Source organism: Monodon monoceros, unplaced genomic scaffold, assembly GCF_005190385.1.
Source record: "Monodon monoceros isolate NGI ecotype Baffin Bay Population unplaced genomic scaffold, NGI_Narwhal_1 Super_Scaffold_16, whole genome shotgun sequence".
Lineage (NCBI taxonomy): Eukaryota > Metazoa > Chordata > Mammalia > Artiodactyla > Monodontidae > Monodon > Monodon monoceros.
The window spans coordinates 9,937,833-9,956,390 of NW_021703772.1; the positions used below are offsets into that span (position 1 = coordinate 9,937,833).

At 39.7% G+C, this 18,558-nt stretch overlaps 1 protein-coding gene across 1 annotated transcript in view; it reads left to right on the plus strand.

The window, feature by feature from the left end:
• The window catches only part of DNER (delta/notch like EGF repeat containing), a 324,742-nt gene that overhangs the window by 287,052 nt on the left and 19,132 nt on the right, over positions 1 to 18,558 (plus strand). Inside the window, exons 10-11 of the mRNA XM_029225741.1 lie at positions 2,387 to 2,500; positions 17,450 to 17,581. Of these exons, the coding sequence (XP_029081574.1) occupies positions 2,387 to 2,500; positions 17,450 to 17,581 (246 nt within the window). The remainder of the gene's footprint in view (positions 1 to 2,386; positions 2,501 to 17,449; positions 17,582 to 18,558) is intronic.

An 18,558-nucleotide genomic window follows, 5' to 3' on the forward strand; every position in this document is an offset into this window, starting at 1 on the left:
CATTGTGTTGCCATGAAGATTAGCTTCTGTCCCATCTTGCTGCCAGAAAACTCTCAATGACCTTCAAGTGACTGAATATCTTATCTTTTGAAAAAGAGAAATAACAAAGGATAAAGTCATTGCCCAGAAAACCCAACCAAAAGATTGAAATTGCTTATTATCTTGGACATTTTCATCAAATCTATCTTACTGAAGGCTTCTAATGTTAAGGTGCTTAAATATCTAGCCTAGAATGTGCTTTTCAGCCCTATTTGAAGAATGTGGTCATTTGTGTGCTCATGTATTCGTTATACGACTATTATAAGGTTAGATTGGCAAATGTATTTGTAGAAACCCGGGAAAGATTATCCTTGATTGCTTTTATTTTAGGTCTAATGGAAATATCTTCTAGGTTTCAGACATCTCTGAACCTTGATCTGTGGCTGTATTTCCCATTACAATTGAAAGCCTTTTTTGTCACGTGGTTCCCATTGATCAGCCTCCTGGGAAATTCTAACTATGTGAACCCTTGTCTTCTGATGAACATTTTGAAGCAGAAAAGGCTCTTTTGCATTTTATTCTTTCAATTCAGCCTGTGCTATTTGGGAATCAATGGGAAAATGGAAATGGAGACTTCTGGGTGCAGAAGCCATACACACTCAAGTGAAGAACAATTACCAGTTTTATGCTTTAATCTTTAAATTAGTTTGACCTTGAATATTACCATGAGTCCTGGGTTTGTTAAGGACGATGCGTCAGGGAGGCTCCATCACGTCACTGGAGGCAGAGAGGGAGCTAGGAGATGGCTTGGGCCCGGGAGCGTCTCCCACCTGGCGTGAGGCAGTGGGCTTGGGGTGGTGGTTTCAGGGAGAAATGTCAGGCGGAGATCTGAGAGACACTTTAGAAAAATATCTGGTAGACTATTATTGTTCATAGGTTGGATATGAGGGCAAAGGATAAAAAGAAATGAAAAACCATCCATTCTAAAGTGCTTTACTAGGCTCAAATAAATCATTAATGTGACTACAAGTAGGTAGTAGTCTCCCCCTCATTCTTGAACCTTCCTTCTTAAGGCACTGACAACTGAAAAGGAAAGGAGAGAAAAAAAATCTCAGCAAGAATAATTTCAGTGACAAAATGATGTGAGTCACTGGGTGTGGCAGGCCTTTGTACAGATATGAGTGAAGTAAGGGAATTAAGTAATACCATCCTGTCATTATTTGCTTTATGCTTATTTTTTCTTGAGGCTGTTGGGAAGGGTGAGTATATCGTTATATACATTCTTACATAGAATGTAATTTATCTTCCTCTCCAAATGGTAGGGGGTCAAGAGAGAGAGATTAGTCTATTCATCCATCTGGCACTCCAGTGAAACAACATCAGAAATTCTACCTTTCGAATGGTGTTGGATTTTTAAAGTTTTTTTTTTTTTAATAAAATGATAAAATACTATATACTCACTGTGAAAAATTGCAACAATATAGAAATGCACAAAGTGACATTCAAAGTAATTCATTCTCCTCTCAGTCCAGCTTCAAGCACTTGCATACATACATGCACACGTAGACTAATTTTTTTTACACCAATGGGAACTGTATTTGCTATAAAGATTTTTTTCAGGACCTCCATTTTGTTTGAATGGGCACTGAGTTCCGTAGAATGTTGTATATTTCCATGGCTGAGCTCCGTCTCAGGGGAACTACTCAGCGAGCACAGACTCACGTTCAAGTTGCCAGCATCATCAGGTCCCAGCTCTGTCCCTGCCAGCCTGGTGACCTTGCATTTGGATACTTGTTTCATGGTGCCGGTCTGAGGATCACATTACACGTAAAGCACAGCACAAGGGTCTGGAATGTAGTATGTGCACGAGATGTTACCTTTCGCCTGTGGTGAACCAGTTGGTCTTTGGGAATGAGGTCTAAGGACAAACGCTTCCTTCTCTCCTCTGCAATTTTCCAAAGTATGACTGGGGCTCGTCTAAATATCTGACCCCAAATCTTTACCTTCAGGATACGGTTTATCAGTTATATTGACATTTTATGTCGACTGTCTGGCTGTGTTCTGTTTCTTTTGGAGACTTAGAGAGCATTTATCACTGATAAATTTTATCTTTCAAAGTTTTAACATTCTGTTGCCCAGGCTTTGGGGCATGTGGTCAGAGAAAGTACGTAAAAGACTTTATGGTGGGACCTACGAGCCGGTACTCAATCTGTTATTTTCTCCTAAGGTGTGTTTTTACAACAACCTAAAGTCAAAGGTGGGCATGTGAATACACACACACGTGCACACACACCCCTCTGGGAATCAGCCTCCACTGTTCAAGGCTTTTCAAACACTCTCCCTTTAAAGGCCATGGGAGCTGGAGACCCCTTAATGAGTCACCCCTTTTGCATCTGTTTCTCTGCAGGAATCCACTGTGAATCCTACAAGGACCCCTGTGCTAACGTCAGCTGTCTGAACGGAGGCACCTGTGACAGTGAAGGCCTAAATGGCACATGTGTCTGCGCACCCGGGTTTACAGGCAAGTGAGCTGGGAACTGAGTTTTCAAATTTACCACAAAATCCCTGAGATGGCAGCTGTTAAAAAAACCCCAGAAACCTCTATGCATACATGATTGCAAAATATGAATTGCAAAATGTAAGTAGGCATTGCTTGGATGAAGAACCGTTTTAAAACACAATCTACTGTGTTGTCATTAAGCAAGGCTCTTCTGAAATCAGCATTTGGTTCGGAGACCTGCTGAGACTGCCCTTACCATACATTTGCAGACCTGCAGCTTTGAAACATGAAAAATGAGCCATTACACTAACACCTGAAAAAGTGTCAATGCTAATGGAAGCAGGAAGGAGAAAGGAAGGATCAGATGTGTCTTCTATAGAAATTGCATTACGCGACCACGTTTACTTTTATTGAAAGATACAGCAGTGTCTGGAATTCGAATAACGGAGAGGTGGTAGTGGCGGCGGTGGGACATCAGGGGGAGCTACTCTTAGTTCACGGTTGAATTATTAGTGAAGGTGAGGACGGTACAGGTGTGGGGAGGGAGAGTGGATGGGGGAAGAAAGCTGCTGATGGCAAAGCAGCGAGAGAGGACAGGGCTGGGTTCCAGAGGAGCCACAGTGGCACCCTCTGAGTGGTCGCTTCTGGACTAGGGGATCCAGCTTAACAAGGGCTCCTTCGAAGTCACCCCTCAAGGGTTTCAGCGAGTTTGTGAACCCTGAAAACAGATGTGAAGTGTTGGATATATGTGTATATGCTGAGAGGAGGCTCTCAAATTTTCATCAGATTCTCAAAAGATATCATGAACCACCTGGGGAGAGAAGTCCGGAGATGCAGAGCGTAGGTCAGGTCTCTGTTTTCAGCACTTGCTCAACCAGCAAAAGCAGCAGGGTCGCTCTGGTTTACAAGTTGGGAAAGGTTGACATATAAAGTGCTGATAGAAGAAGGTGGGCACTGAAGTTTCTGGAAAACGTGTTATCATTGGCTGGAGAGCACCTTGCGTGCTCACCTCTCTCCCCTAAGGCCTGGTGTCCACCTCCCTAGCCCTGGAGAATTTCACAGAGCCTGGACTCCCAGTCCATCCCTAGGGAGCCTTATTTGTGCTTCTGGGGAAGATGCCAACAGTCAAGACGTGGGAGAAGCAACCTCTGATATTCCTTCTATATAGCTGTGTCACATCCTGTGTTTTCCTTTCGTCTTTTCCTGGGACTTAGAAGTGGGCTTACTCCAGAAAATGATTTGCAGATGGTTTTGTTTTTCTGACTGGTTTATAAACACACACAGACATTTATACTCATCAATGGATGCAAAAATAATATTGGGGAAGCATCCTGGTTTTTTCCCCCAGACGTTTATATCCCACAAATAATGAAAAGCATGGAAGAAAAATGAGAAAATATAGTGCTATAGAAAAAAAGCCCACCACTTAAAAATGCACAACTAGGAGACAACCATTGTTGACATTTTGATACATATATCCAGGGATTTTCCTGAAGGTCTATGTGTGTATAATATGTAGTGTATAGTGTAAATGCATATATTTGAACATAAAAGGAATCATGCTGTTCATACTATATTGCAATCTACTTTTAATTTAAAAATATGTGTATTTCATAAACGTGTTTTCACATTAAGGTATATACTTCTGTTTTATCATTTTTACTGGCTGTCCTGTCATCCATTACATCAGGGGTCCCCAACCCCCGGGACAGCGAGCAAGCAAGCGAAGCTTCATCTGCCTTTCCTCATCGCTTGCATTACCGCCTGAATCACCCCCCACCGCCCCACCCCCGCCCCACCCCCGTCCCCTCCCATCCCCCCAGGCTATGGAAAAATTGTCTTCCATGAAACCGGTCCCTGGTGCCAAGAAGGTTGGGGACTGCTGCGTTACATGATACATCAGGATTTTTTTAACCCATCCTCAATTCAACCTCTGGGGAGTTGGGAGCTTTTTCCTATTATAAACAACATTGCAATGAATGTTCTTGCATGTACATCTTTGTGAACTTGTATGAGTATTTCTTTGAGCTAATTTCTTAGGAATGGAGTCCCAGGGTCCAGGAGAATTCATACTTATTTCCATATTGCTCTCCAGGAAAATAGCTTGCACCAGTATTCACTCCTACCCATAGTGCAAAGGAGCTTTTATTTCCTTGTTCTCACACACATACTGAGAATCGTCATTCTAGTAGCTTTATATGCTATTTGTGTTGTTTTAATTTGTAAGTCTTTGATTCCTAGTGAGATTAAATACTTTTAAAATATATTTATAATCATTTGTGTTTCTTCTTGAACTCCCTATTCCTATCCTTGGCTTGCTTTTCTACCAGATCGTTCACGTTAATCTTTATTCTTGATTTGAAATCGTCCTGTATATTAAGTATATTACATTTGACTATATTACATTTGATTACATAGGACTCTTCCAACTGAACTAGGTTCAAGCATTACTCTACCTGGTCTTTGAAAATACCCAGTGCCTATTTCTATTCAGCCCTGAATAGGGTGCAAATATTTTTCCAATGTCATTTGTCTTTTAAATGTATATAAAGTATTTTATTCTATATATCATATTTTAATTTTATTTTGCACATATGCATTCCCTTTAACAGGAAAGAAAATGGTCTTCAGCCAAACCACTGAAGTAAGAAATGCAAATCTCATTTGTTCTTTTTTTTTTTTTTAACATCTTTATTGGAGTATAATTGTTGTGTTAGTTTCTGCTGTATAACAAAGTGAATCAGCTATACGTATACACATATCCCCATATCCCCTCCGTCTTGTGTCTCCCTCCCACCTTCCCTGTCCCACCCCTCTAGGTGGTCACAAAGCACCGAGCTGATCTCCCTGTGCTGTGCGGCTGCTTCCCACTAGCTATATACGATTACATCTTAATATTTTCTTTTGATTTCTTGTTTCATGCTAGAAAGACCCTAGGTATCAAGATTTTATAAATATACTCATATTTTTCTAATTATGTATGAGTTAATTTTGGCCATGCAAATATTTAATACATTTGAAATGTATCCTGGCATCTTATGGGAGATAAAATACAATCTTTTCTCTAGAATATTTAGCAAATCTCCAACTGCCTACTCAGCATTCACTTTTGGATGTCCCTCAGAGACACCTCAGACTCATATATTTTCTTCTCCTTTCTTTCTTTAAATATTTTCCAGCTCATTAAATGATATTACTACCACCTGAGCTGTTCTGGATGGAAACTGAGGCATCATTTTGATGCCTCCTCTTCTTCCTCCTTACCTGCATCCAACCACCAAGTCCTAGAAACCTCTAGATCCTCTCACTTCTTCCTAGAGCCAACACCAGGCTGCCTGCACCTCCACCTGCACTAGTGCAAGGTGTCCCCACACCCATTCCCCTTCACCCCTAAACATTTGCCACACTGAAGAGACCTTTTAAATTAAAATCTAATCTTGTCTCTCCCTACTTAAAATCACCTACTGGCATTTCATTGTCTTTAAGAAGAAAAGCAAAGCCCTTAACCTGATCATCAAGACCTGGGAGGTCTGGCCCCATCTGGTCTTTCCAGGCTTTTCCTGGGCACCCCTATTGCTGTTTGATTCTTGAACACCCATGTCAGGCTCTTCTCAGTGAGGTTCTTGCCCCGGACCTCCTGCCTCGCAATCCCCTGTGCCTCCCCTGCCCCCCATACACATGCTGTAGCTGGAAAGTCTACCCCTAGGCTTTTGTTCAGGGTCCTTACCCTGATCGCAGGGTGCGGTAGGACTCTTCCAGTTGAAGTAGGTTCAAACGTCACTCTAACTGGGCTTTGACAACAACAAATGCCTGTCTCTAGTCAGCCCTGTTAATTTTTCAAACTGCAGGGGACCACAGACTATTTCCTAAAGTTGTTAGGAGAGTTGCACTATTAATGTGTTTTACAGAACACTGATCAGATGAGATACTCCATGGAAAAAATGTCTGTGCCCCCCAAAATTGGGGACTTGCTACCTGCCATGTGGAGGTTCATAAAGAAGGCCCATGTATTAGAGGCACTTACAGTCAAGAATCTTGTTTGCCTTTGTTTATTTCCAAATATATTTGATCATATAACTTTTTTTTTTTCCCTTAAAAAAGAACCTATTCTGAGAACTGGCATTCCAGGGGAGGGACTGATAAAAAGTTAGCTATCATCATCTAAGGAATCATGGTGCCTCTGCTCTTTGAGTCGCTACCTTGGAACTAAATCCTCTTTCATTATAACTGAGGTTTAGCAAAATTTACTCTTGGCCAACTATTAAGTGTTCAAAAGCTCCCTAATTTGACTGAGTGGAGCGAATTATGCAACTCATTGTTATCTAATTAGACAGGCCATCCAGTGTCACATTTACCTTTTGAGACTGGCTTTTTCAGTTGGCTCAAGACACTTCACTCTCAGGCCAGCAGACTAACTCTGGGAGGAGGTATGTGGGGAGCTCTGCCCTTCCTTGATGAATTTAGGCTTCTTCTTGAAAATACACCCCCTCCGGTCATCTGGACCCAGAGAGGTTCCCTCTCTTCAACCCCTGCGGGCCTTCTACACAGCTGTCCCCTTAAGACCTGGCCTGCATCCTGTCCATTTTTCAGTTTTTAACTTATTTTGTGTCCACTCTTGTCTCTGAGGCTTTGTAATTCTGCCACCTAGAATTACTTGGCTCAGGCAGGACTAGTAGAGGGAAAGAAAGGATGCCCTCACGCAACATGAGTTCTCCAGGACTTGCTTTGTTTCTACCTGAGATCATAGGCTGGAGATTACTGTACTCCAACAGGGAAGCCTGAAGTTCTTTCAGGCCCGTTGCCATGGCCACTAGAACAGTAGTCCAAACGGGACATCAGTGACCCATTGCTCTCTCACCATAGCAGAAAGTCTATATGCATTATTAAAAGTCAAATAATGTTATATTTCCCCTCTGTTTTCTAACTCAGCTACTTTTCAATATTTGTCTTTTAGTTCACAAGAGAGTGTTCTACAATTTCCAGCTCATTTTCATGGGCAAATGCCATCAATGTTTTATTCTCACTGAGATTTTTAATTTGCATTTCTTTGATGTTGAGCATCTTTCATGTAATTATTGGCCATTCATATGTCTTACCTTGGGAAGGGTCTTTTCAAATCTTCTGCCCATTTTTTTAAAAAATTGGATTTTTGTCATATTACTGAGGTGTAAGAATTATTTACATATTCTAGATATAAGTCCTTTGTCAGATAAACATTTTGCTCATCCATTCTTTTTTTTTTTTTTTCCCAGCAGGACATCCATGCATTCTCAATGGTATTTTTGTGGGGAGCAAGTGCTTTTATTCTTGGTGATCTCTGATTTATCAATTTTTTTCTTTTTTAGTTTGTTCTTTCTTTGCCTACCTTATGATGACACTTTATCCAGTGTTTTCTTCTAGCATTTTTTAAAAATAGATTTTGCTTTTAGGTTTAGGTTTTGAGTTAATTTTTTTGTGTGTATGGTGTGACTTAAGGATGGAAGTTTACTTTTTTCCCCATATGAGTATCCAGTTATCCTAACATCCTAGCTAATGGAATTCATTAGCACATTTTTAAGGAAACTATTGACTGTGTATATGTCTTTTTCTTCCTTTGGCTGTTTTTTCAAAATCAAACTTTTTATTTTGAGATAATTGAAACTTCAGACTTCATAAGCCATCTTAAGAAGTCACACAGAGGGATCCAGCGTACCGTTTAACCACTTACCCCAATGGTAACACGCTGTACAACTATAGTACAATATCACACCCAGGATACTAACATTGATACAGTCAAGATGCAGAACATTTTCATCACAAGGATTCCTCATGCTTCCCTTTTATAGCCACACCCATTTCTCCTCCACCACAGGAAGCTTTCCTCTTAATCCCTGGAAACCACTAATCTGTTCTGCATCTTTATAATTTTGGTATTCCAAGAATGTTTTATAAATGGAATCATATAGCATGTAACCTTTTGTGTTTTTTTTTCACTTAGCATAATTCTCTGGAGATTCATCCAGATCATTATGTGTATCAAGTTTCTTCCTTTTTATTGCTGAGCTGCGTTCCATGATATGAATATACCACAGTTTGTTTAACTATCACCCTGTTGAAAGAAATCTGGGTTCTTTCCAATTTTGAGCTTTTATGAAGAAAGCTGCTGTAAACCTTCATTTACAGGTTTTTGTGTGAATATAAGTTTTTATATTTTCTGGAACAGTTGCCCAGGAGTTGAAATGCTGGGTCATATGGTAGTTGATGTTTAGTTTTCCAAACTATGCCAGAATGTTTCCAGAGTGGCTTAACCATTTTCCCTTCCCATCAACAATGTATAGTGATTCAGTTTCTCTCTATCCTTGCCAGCATTTTGTGTTGCCTTCATTTTTAATTTTAGCCATTTTGATAATGTGTTTAGTGATATCTTGTGGTTTTGATTTGAATTTCCCTAATTGTAAATGATATTGGACGTCTTTTCATGTGATTATTCGACATCTGTACATCCTCTTTGGCGAAACGTCTCTTCATGTCCTTTGTCCATTTTCTAATCGTACCCCATCATATCAAGGCTACATACTATCAAGTATGATTTCTGATCATTGATGTTGACCTTAATCACCTGAGGAAGTGTTTATCAAGTTTTTCCCCTATAATGTTACTCTTTTCCCCTCTTTGCATACTTTACTCTTTGAAGGAAGGTTACTATGTGTGGACCACACTTAAGGAATCGGGAGTTTTTCTTTCCCTCTTTGAGGGTAGAGTAGCTACGTAACTATGTGAAATTCTTCTGTAGGAGAGATTTGTCTGTTTTCCCCCATTTATTTATTTATTTGATCATTTATTTATATCACTGTGGACTTGTGGATATTTATTTTATACTTTGAGTTATAATCCAACATATTTTTATTTATTTTGTGGCTCAAAGTGTTCCAGATTTGGACACTGAGAGTTCTTTCATTTGGGTTTCTGTGTCCCTTTGACATACCCCATTGTTGTTGGTGGAGAGTGTGTGTGTGTGTGTGTGTGTGTGTGTGTGTGTGTGTGTGTGTGTGTATGAACACTTACATGCTTTCCGGCACTGCAAGAAGCTCCAGTCTTATCTTGTATATTTCCTGCTCCAGTCTTGAATCAGCCATCTCTTCAAGGAGACTTGGTTCTTTTTATTGGAGAATGATACTGGAAACCAAGATCTGGGCACTAGCTATGCTCATTGTTCATAGGATGTCATTGCTCCTAGATCCTCTCAGCTGCCATAGCAAGGGAATGTGTGTGTATAATAACCCACGTGTCTATAAATATTGCCATATGTAACCATCTATATCTAAATAAAGCTAAACATGAATTTATACTAAATTCTCCAACTCTGTTCCATTATTACATGTATCATTCCAGCCTTCTCTCCTGTTTATCTGTAAATTCCCACACCAACAACAAGATTCCTGGCTCCTACCATCCAACATCCTTTTACTTACTTGCTTAATTCCTATATACATGTAGAGCAGTATCAGAATTCATAACTTGTATCCTTATGGGAAGCAACTTTATAAACTAGACTACAGTGCTGGTGTACACATCCTTCTGCCTTCAGTCCTACCAACTCTACTTGTTCCAGAGTCACTTAGGTCAGCACTGCCCCGCACCCAGCAGTGAGGTTGTTTCATACATTTGTAAGTACTGTTTGATTATTTTTTCACAGTCTGCATCCATTTTTTTTTAAATTTTACATCTTTATTGGAGTATAATTGCTTTACACTGTTGTGTTAGTTCTTGATGTACAACAAAGTAAATCAGCTATATGTACACATATATCCCCATATCCCCTCCCTCTTGAGCCTCCCTACCACCCTCCCTATCCCACCCCTCTAGGTCGTCTCAAAGCACCGAGCTGATCTCCCTGTGCTATGCAAGCTTCCCACTAGCCATCCATTTTACATTTGGTAGGTTATATATGTCAACGATACTCTCTCACTTTGTCCCAGCATCCCCTTCCCCTTCCCCCTCTGTGTCCTCAAGTCCGTTCTCTACCTCTGCGTCTTTATTCCTGCCCTGCCACTAGGTTCATCAGTACCGTTTTTTTAGATTCCTTGTATATGCGTTAGCATACGGTATTTGTTTTTCTCTTTCTGACTTACTTCACTCTATATGACAGGCTCTAAGTCCATCCACCTCATTACAAATAACTCAGTTTCGTTCCTTTTTATGGCTGAGTAATATTCTATTGTATATATGTGCCACATCTTCTTTATCCATTCATCTGTCGATGGACACTTAGGTTGCTTCCATGTCCTGGCTATTGTAAATAGTGCTGCAATGAACATTGTGGTACATGTATCTTTTTGAATTATGGTTTTCTCAAGGTATATGCCCAGTAGCGGGATTGCTGGCTCATATGATAGTTCTGTTTTTAGTTTTCTAAGGAACCTCCTTACTGTTCTCCATAGTGGCTGTATCAATTTACATTCCCACCAACGGTGCAGGAGGGTTCCCTTTTCTCCACACCCTCTCCAGCATTTAGATTTTTTGATGATGACCATTCTGACTGGTGTGAGGTGATACCTCATTGTGGTTTTGATTTGCATTTCTCTAATGATTAGTGATGTTGAACAGTTTTTCATGTGTTTGCTGGCAATCTGTAAGACTTCTCTGGAGAAATGTCTATTTAGGTCTCCCAACCATTTTTGGATTGGGTTGTTTGTTTTTTTGATATTGAGCTGCATGAGCTGCTTGTATATTTTGGAGATTAATCCTTTGCCAGTTGCTTCTTTTGCAAATATTTTCTCCCATCGTGAGGTTTGTCTTTTCGTCTTGTTTATGGTTTCCTTTGCTGTGCAAAAGCTTTTAAGTTTCATTAGGTCCCATTTGTTTATTTTTGTTTTTATTTCCATTTCTCTAGGAGGTGGGTCAAAAAGGATCTGCTGTGATTTATGTCATAGGGTCCCCTGCCTATGTTTTCCTCTAAGAGTTTTATAGTGTCTGGTTTTACATTTAGATGTTTAATCCATTTTGAGTTTATTTTTCTGCATGGTGTTAGGGAGTGTTCTAATTTCATTCTTTTACATGTAGCTGTCCAGTCTTCCCAGCACCACTTATTGAAGAGACTGGCTTTTCTCCATTGTATATCCTTCCCTCCTTTGTCATAGATAAGTTGACCATAGGTGCATGGGTTTATCTCTGGGCTTTCTATCCTGCTCCATTGATCTATATTTCTGTTTCTGTGCCAGTACCATACTGTCTTGATTACTGTAGCTTTATAGTATAGTCTGAAGTCAGGGAGCCTGATTCTTCCAGCTCTGTTTTTCTTTCTCAAGATTGCTTTGGCTCACAGTCTGCACTCTTTCCTGGGACCTTCCAACTAGAGTGGTTTTGTTTTTGTTTTTCCTATAGAAGTACAGTTTCTCAAGCACCATTTGTTGAAAATGCTATCTTTCCTTCATTGAATTGCTTTTAAACCTTTGTCAAAAATCAGTTGGCCATATTTGTGTGGGTCTGGTTGGATTCTGTATTGTTTTTCATTGATCTATGTATCTATTCCTCTGTCAATACCACTCAGTCTTGATTGCTGCAGTTATGTAATAACTATTGAAATCAGGCAGAAGGATTCTTCTCAATTACTCTTTTTCTTTCAACACTGTTTCACCTATACTAGTGTCTTTGCTTTTTCATATAAATTTTAGAATAATCTTGTCTATATTTACAAAAGATTTTGATGAGGTATTAATAGGAATTGTATTAAACCTGTATATTAATTTGAGAAGAATTGATATCTTTACTATTTGGAGTCTTCTAGTCCATGAACACAGTATGACACTCCATTTATTTAGATCTTTGATTTCTTCATCAGCATTTTGTAGTTTTAAGCATGTAACTCCTATACATGTACAACTAAATATTTCTCTCTTTTTGAGTGATTACAAATAGAATTGCAGTTTGGTGTGCACATGTTCAATGCTAGTGTGTAGATATACAACTGATTTTTGTATGTTTATCTTGTATCCTCTGACTTTGATGAACTTACTAGTTTTAGGATTCTGGGGGGGTAGATTCCTTGTGATTTTATGCATAGGTAGGTATGTCTTCTGAAATTAGGGACAGTTTTATTTCTTCCTTTCTGATATGTATAAATTTTATTTCCTTTTATTGTCTTATTACATTGGCTAGAACTCCTCACACTAGTTTGAGTAAGAGTGGTGATAGCAGACATCCTTGCTTTGTTCCCAGTCATAGGGGAAAAGCATTCAGTCTTTCACCATTAAGTATAATGTTAGCTATATAGGGATTTTTAGATTTTTTTTTTAAATCAAATTGAGGAAGTTACTCTCTATTCCTTGCTTGCTGATAGCTTTAGTTATGAATGGGTGTTGAATTTTGCCAGGTGCTTTTTCTGCATCAGTTGATATCAGTATATGATTTTTCTTCTTTAACATATTATTATGATGGATTATATTGATCAATTTTCAAATATTGAATTAATCTTGCCTTGCTGGAATAAAACCCACTTGGTCATAGTGTATAATTCTTTTTATATATTGCTGAATCCTGGCCTCTAATATTTTGTTCAGAGTTTTTGTGTCTGTATTCATGAGGGATATTCGTCTGTAGTTTTTTTTCTCTCTCTCTCTCTCTCTTTTAATATTATCTTTGACAATATTGAATTTTTCACATCTAGAAATTCCATTTGGTTTTTTTTTAATATCTTCCTTTTTTATCCTCATTTTCCCCATGTTTTCCTTCACATTTTGAACAAATGTCTTGTTTACTCACCATCATCTGTTATTTCTGGACCTCTGTCTTTTGACTGATTTTCCTTCTGGTTATAGGTCCCATGTTCTTGCTTTTTTTTTTGTACATCTGATATTTTTTTGTTTGAATGCTGGTCATTGTGAGTTAAGTTGTTGAGTGATTGGATATCTTTTAAAAGTGCTGGCCTTTTTTGTGGCAGGTAGGTAAGTTACTTGCTGACCTGATTGATCCTTTCAAGGTTTGTTTTTGTATTTTGGAGTCTCTAGTAGCCTTTAGGGATAGTTATGTCCTACTACTGAGGTGTGACCTTTTCCTCCCATAATGCACTGGGTGGCCAATGAAATGTCTGCATTCCAACCTGTGAGAGTTTGAATACTTCCCAGTCCTCTGTGAGCTTTGGGAACTGTTCATCTTTCCTCTTGTTTGCCATGCCTGTGGAGTTCCAACCTACTCGTACACAGTATTCAGCAACAAACTCAGGGATGCATTATATCTCTGATGCTCCTTTTCTGAGTGGCTCTACCTTCTGTAGTGGTCTGTCCTACAAATTACAGCTACCTCAGCCTCCACAAATTCCAGTTACTCCCCACATTTCAGTGAAACCATTGTGTTCTAAATTGGTTCAGAATTTAGAATGCCAGAGTGGTTATGGTACTCAGCTGTTCGTTTGTCTCCTCTTAGCAACCACAGCCATGCACTGCCTGTTGTCTAATGTCTTAAAGTGTTTTTTTAAATATATATTTTGTCCACATGTGTAATTATTTACAGTGGGAGGGCAAGACAGGTTCCAGTTGCTCCATTGTGGCAGAACTTCCAAGTAAGTCATTGGATTCATTTCATCTAGAATAAAATGCTTGTGAAGTATGAAGGAGTTATACTTACAGTACCCATTCCAGTGCGTGGCACATAATAGGCTTAGATTTAATACTAGGTATTATGATTATAATGATTTTCATTGATATCATTTGGTGTGGGCTCTGTTAACCCAAGGATATACTGACAGCAGAGACTTCTGACTTATCTTTTTCATTTTAATTTATCTGAGGAAAGCATACCGAATTAAACCGTACACTTGTAAATTTGCATAAATACTACCAAAGCTGATACCTACTATACAGATTGCCTCTTAGAAAGTAGTAGATTGAAAAGCAATAGGAAAAGATTTAAAGTTCAGACTTTGATTTCCAGCCTTAGTCAAGTAGAAATTTCATTTTGTATTCTCTTTACAAATGTTATTCAAGCACAACGGTGATTCAAAAGTAACTGATTTTCCCCACTCAAATAAAAAAGTAAGCAACTCAACGAAAAAGTCATCTGGCTTAAGCCAGCAAAAGCATAAAGATTTATTAAGTATTAAGTATTATTAAGTACTTTTTATTATTTACTATATTTATTATTTATGAGTGGAGAAAGGTGATATAATGTACTAAGAACTCTTCTACTAAAATTAACTAGAATGCATATTGCTTGGAGATGGAATGGTGAGGTGTTGAAATGTATGTAAGAACATAATACTCCTAATACAGGGAAGCATAAATGAAACCAAAATTAGTCTCTATAATTCTTAATAAATCTTCAGTTACCTTGCAAAGTGCATGAGCACTGTGAGGCAGAGAAGAGCAATCCTCTTTGGAAGTCTTCTGGTTGGAAATTTCCTTGGGTGGCCCCATCATCGGAATCACCCCATATGCTCACCACCAGCATGTGACACCGTGAAGTCCTCAGCTGCAAGCCAGTTGGGGGTAACTGATTCAAATAGAAGTGTAGGCATGTTAGTTTGTAAAATGGGCCAACAGAGTCAATCTAAAGGTATCTGTGAACTGTGCATTGCTCCACGGTTCCTCCAGAGCACATATGCTGTGGAAATAGCTGCTAGCTATTTGGGCTTCTGACTGGCATGGAGTTTTATCATAAACTAATGTCATTGAATCCCAAGTATAGCTCTAAGAACACTGGTGATGAAAGCCAGACTGGGATAGGTTTGGGACCCTCTCTGGGCCATGGTTCTTTGGTTCCTGGGTCTTACATATTTGATGAATGTCTACAGAAAAAGTTCATCCTATTTTCTCCTGCCATTCTCTATTCCTACCAAGTCCTTCCAATCCAGTGAGTCCCAAGAAGAGATAAACCTGAGGATCTTAGACTTCTCTCAACTATATTAGAGCCACTTAGAGGTCTAAGAGCCAAAACATGTATTAGGGCTGCTCTGAACTTGAACTTGGCATTTACATCCCTAGGGAAGCTCTGGACCAGAGCAGGACTGGGTGGGCTGGACTGACAGCTCTAGAACTGCCCAAAATTTAGGGAATTAAAAGGGTTTGACACTGACATTAAACTTCTGAAGCAGGGTGGGGCTTTTGAGTTTTGCTAGGCTATAGAAGTAGGGAGAAGTCAGGCCATTTCTGTAGCTATTGCTGAAAAGGTAACAGAGCATCTTATTTCAGAATTTGCAGTATTCAGATTGCCAGGAAAAGAAAGCTATTGTTTAGTAAATACATCAATTAAGCTTGTCTTCCTAAATGGATGGAAAGCAGTACTGATGTGTATATTTGTCAAGGCCTTTGATTTCATCCTTTTACCGCTTCTCAGCACGTTCCTGTTTATCTGTCTCTTCAACTAGTCTACCATGTAATGCCGTTTGTAATAGTTTAGTCTATGCCCTTTTCCAGTCAGAGTGATTGCCCCATTAATAGACAGAAAACCTTTGAAAGAGGTTAGTAAGAGGCAATCAATTTCATGTCTTTCGTATTGATATAAATGACTATATTTATTGCAGGAAACAAATTCGCTTAGACACTACTGAATTATAAGCAATCTAGTAGGACCTAGACGTAGTAAATGTTTTATTTGACAGATTTTACTTTAAAAATAAAACAGTCCGCTGCCAGGTATGAAAAAAGTGTGAAGTGAAACAGACGTGAACCATTTTAGTTTGAGATTCTGCCTCGAAAATGGTCTGTGAGTGACATATGGTGGTTTTATAAACACGAGGTAAACCGATGGCAGACAGAAAAGCTCTTTAATACTAATTAAGTAAGCCTGGAAGTAATTACCCAAGTGTACACTGAAATATTGCCTTTGAAAATGGACAGAATATTTGATTTTGCTCTTTTGTTTTAGTCGATGACTATAGCAATGCTAGGAATTTAAAAATATATATATATATATCACTTTTTACATTTATCTAAGCAAATGGAGGTATATTTAAAGTTTTCTTTTTCTCATTTTCACACTTTTAAGAAAGGTTGCCTCAATTTGAAGTATCCTCTCTTCAGCTTCGATGTGATATCTTTAAGAGGTGTACCCGTTTTGTATTGACTCATACACACGCTTTAAAATCACACAAAGATGGCTTTGTTTGTGTAACTTCTACTAACAAGCTATTTCTTGTAAGTTGGTCTTTGGACCACAGTGATATCAGCCCATGTTCCGGTTTGTTAGTTTAAACTAGGCTTTCTCTGAGGGGATCAAGGATGCTCACAAATGTTGGGTGTAGCAGCGTCAGGAGCCCCAGGTCACGGTTTTCATTATGGGGGAAGGACGGACGGACTGGAGCAGATGTGAGCTTCCCTCGGGGACCATTTCCCAGGGGAGATTATTTCAGGACTGGACTCACCCCAGACATCACAACTGTCATTCCTTAGGGGGCCCTGATGTTCTCCCTCAGCATTTCAATCCCTCCCAGAAGCATTTCCAGGGATTTTGAAAGAGGAGTACATTTTCATAATTGACTCAGGCTAGGCACACGTCTGTGACCTAGAACTATCCAGAAAATAGTCAAATGCCCAGGCTTACACAATCAAACACTTGGCTACAAAAAGAAAAGAACCATAAACTGTGAGTTCTTTGGCTTTCCGGAGTTTCAGAAAAACAAATAAGAAGATTCAGCTGACTAAATCCAAAACAAAATATATTTCTTTAGTAAAATCAGGAGCCCAAGTTTGTTTTTCCGATAAACTTCAAAAGGTTTATTCAGATATGGGAATCAGCTTCAGATAATGAATTCAAAAGATTAAAGGAGATTCTTTTTACCGGTGCCATTTCTTTTTCTTTTTTAAGCTTTACTTAAGTAAAGGATCCCTTGTCTGGAATTCTGGGAGAGTTCTGCACTTTATACAAACAGCCAGTTGGGCTGCATTGCAGGAGATCATGACCCCAGCCTTAGATCTTTGCTGAGCTGGAGAAGTGACGGGGGACAGAGCCACTGGGGCAGCTAGCCTGGCTCACTGCCGCTTTTCTTCATCTCCTTAGGTGAAGAGTGTGACATCGACATCAATGAATGTGACAGTAACCCCTGCCATCACGCCGGTACCTGCCTGGACCAGCCCAATGGTTATACATGCCACTGCCCACGTGGCTGGGTGGGAGCAAACTGCGAAATCCGTGAGTATTCTACCGCTCAGCCACTGTGACTTACCGTTACATTTTCATTCAATGAGAAGAGGATGCGCCAGCCCCACAGCACTCACAGGTGAGGCAGTGAGGCCCAAGGGGTACCCTGAGACCCCCGTGCCTCCCGGATCCCAGTTGAGGACTTTGGCTCACTGTGTATGCTGCTTCCCTCCTTCCTGAGTCTGAATCCAGCCTTTCCACCAGGATGAGAATGTGCAGATGTCATCCAGAGTTCGCGGCTGCTAAGACAGCCAAAAATGTGCTTAGCAGAGAAGCATTAGAATCGCATCAGAAAAGAGAGTCTTTGTGTTGAAAGCATTAAAAAAAAAACCACACAGAATGTAAATTCACTTCGCATTTTTTGTCTTCAAGTGTCTTCAAACGTATTAGGTTCCATCAATTGCCTGGAGAAAAGTTCCGTGAGGATGAGCGCATGAAAGAAACTGAAAAATACTTTGAGCTGCTTAGAGCGAGGTGTTCTCTACAGATGGACTCACAGAAGTTTGACAGTGTCAGGATCAGGATTTTATATGTTAAAATCATGTATCTGCTAGGACTGAGGTGAAAATGAGAACTGCCCTGGAATTGGGTTTTCATTGTTTTGTAAATCGCTAAAAGCTCAGCGTTGAAGTGTGTTTTCTTCCCATTTAAATTAGTCAGGGTCGTTGGGTTGGGCTGTGTCATCAAATCTCCCTCCTGGGCCCTCTCGCCCACTCTCTTACTCTTCATCAGGCAAAGACAGCTCATCTGCTGTGTGAGTTTGGAAGGAGACAGCTCAGTATACACAGCCCTGTCTGTCTGTCTGCCTCTTGGGCTGGCCTGTCTGCTGCCTCTACTCCTCCACGCTGTACATGTTTCAAGAACAGGCCCCTCCCTGGTGGTCCAGCACCGCCTATGACTGCACGGGCTTGTCTAATTCTTGGTGTGTGTCCCAAGTGGGGCGTGGCCAGTAACAGGAAACCTTCTTA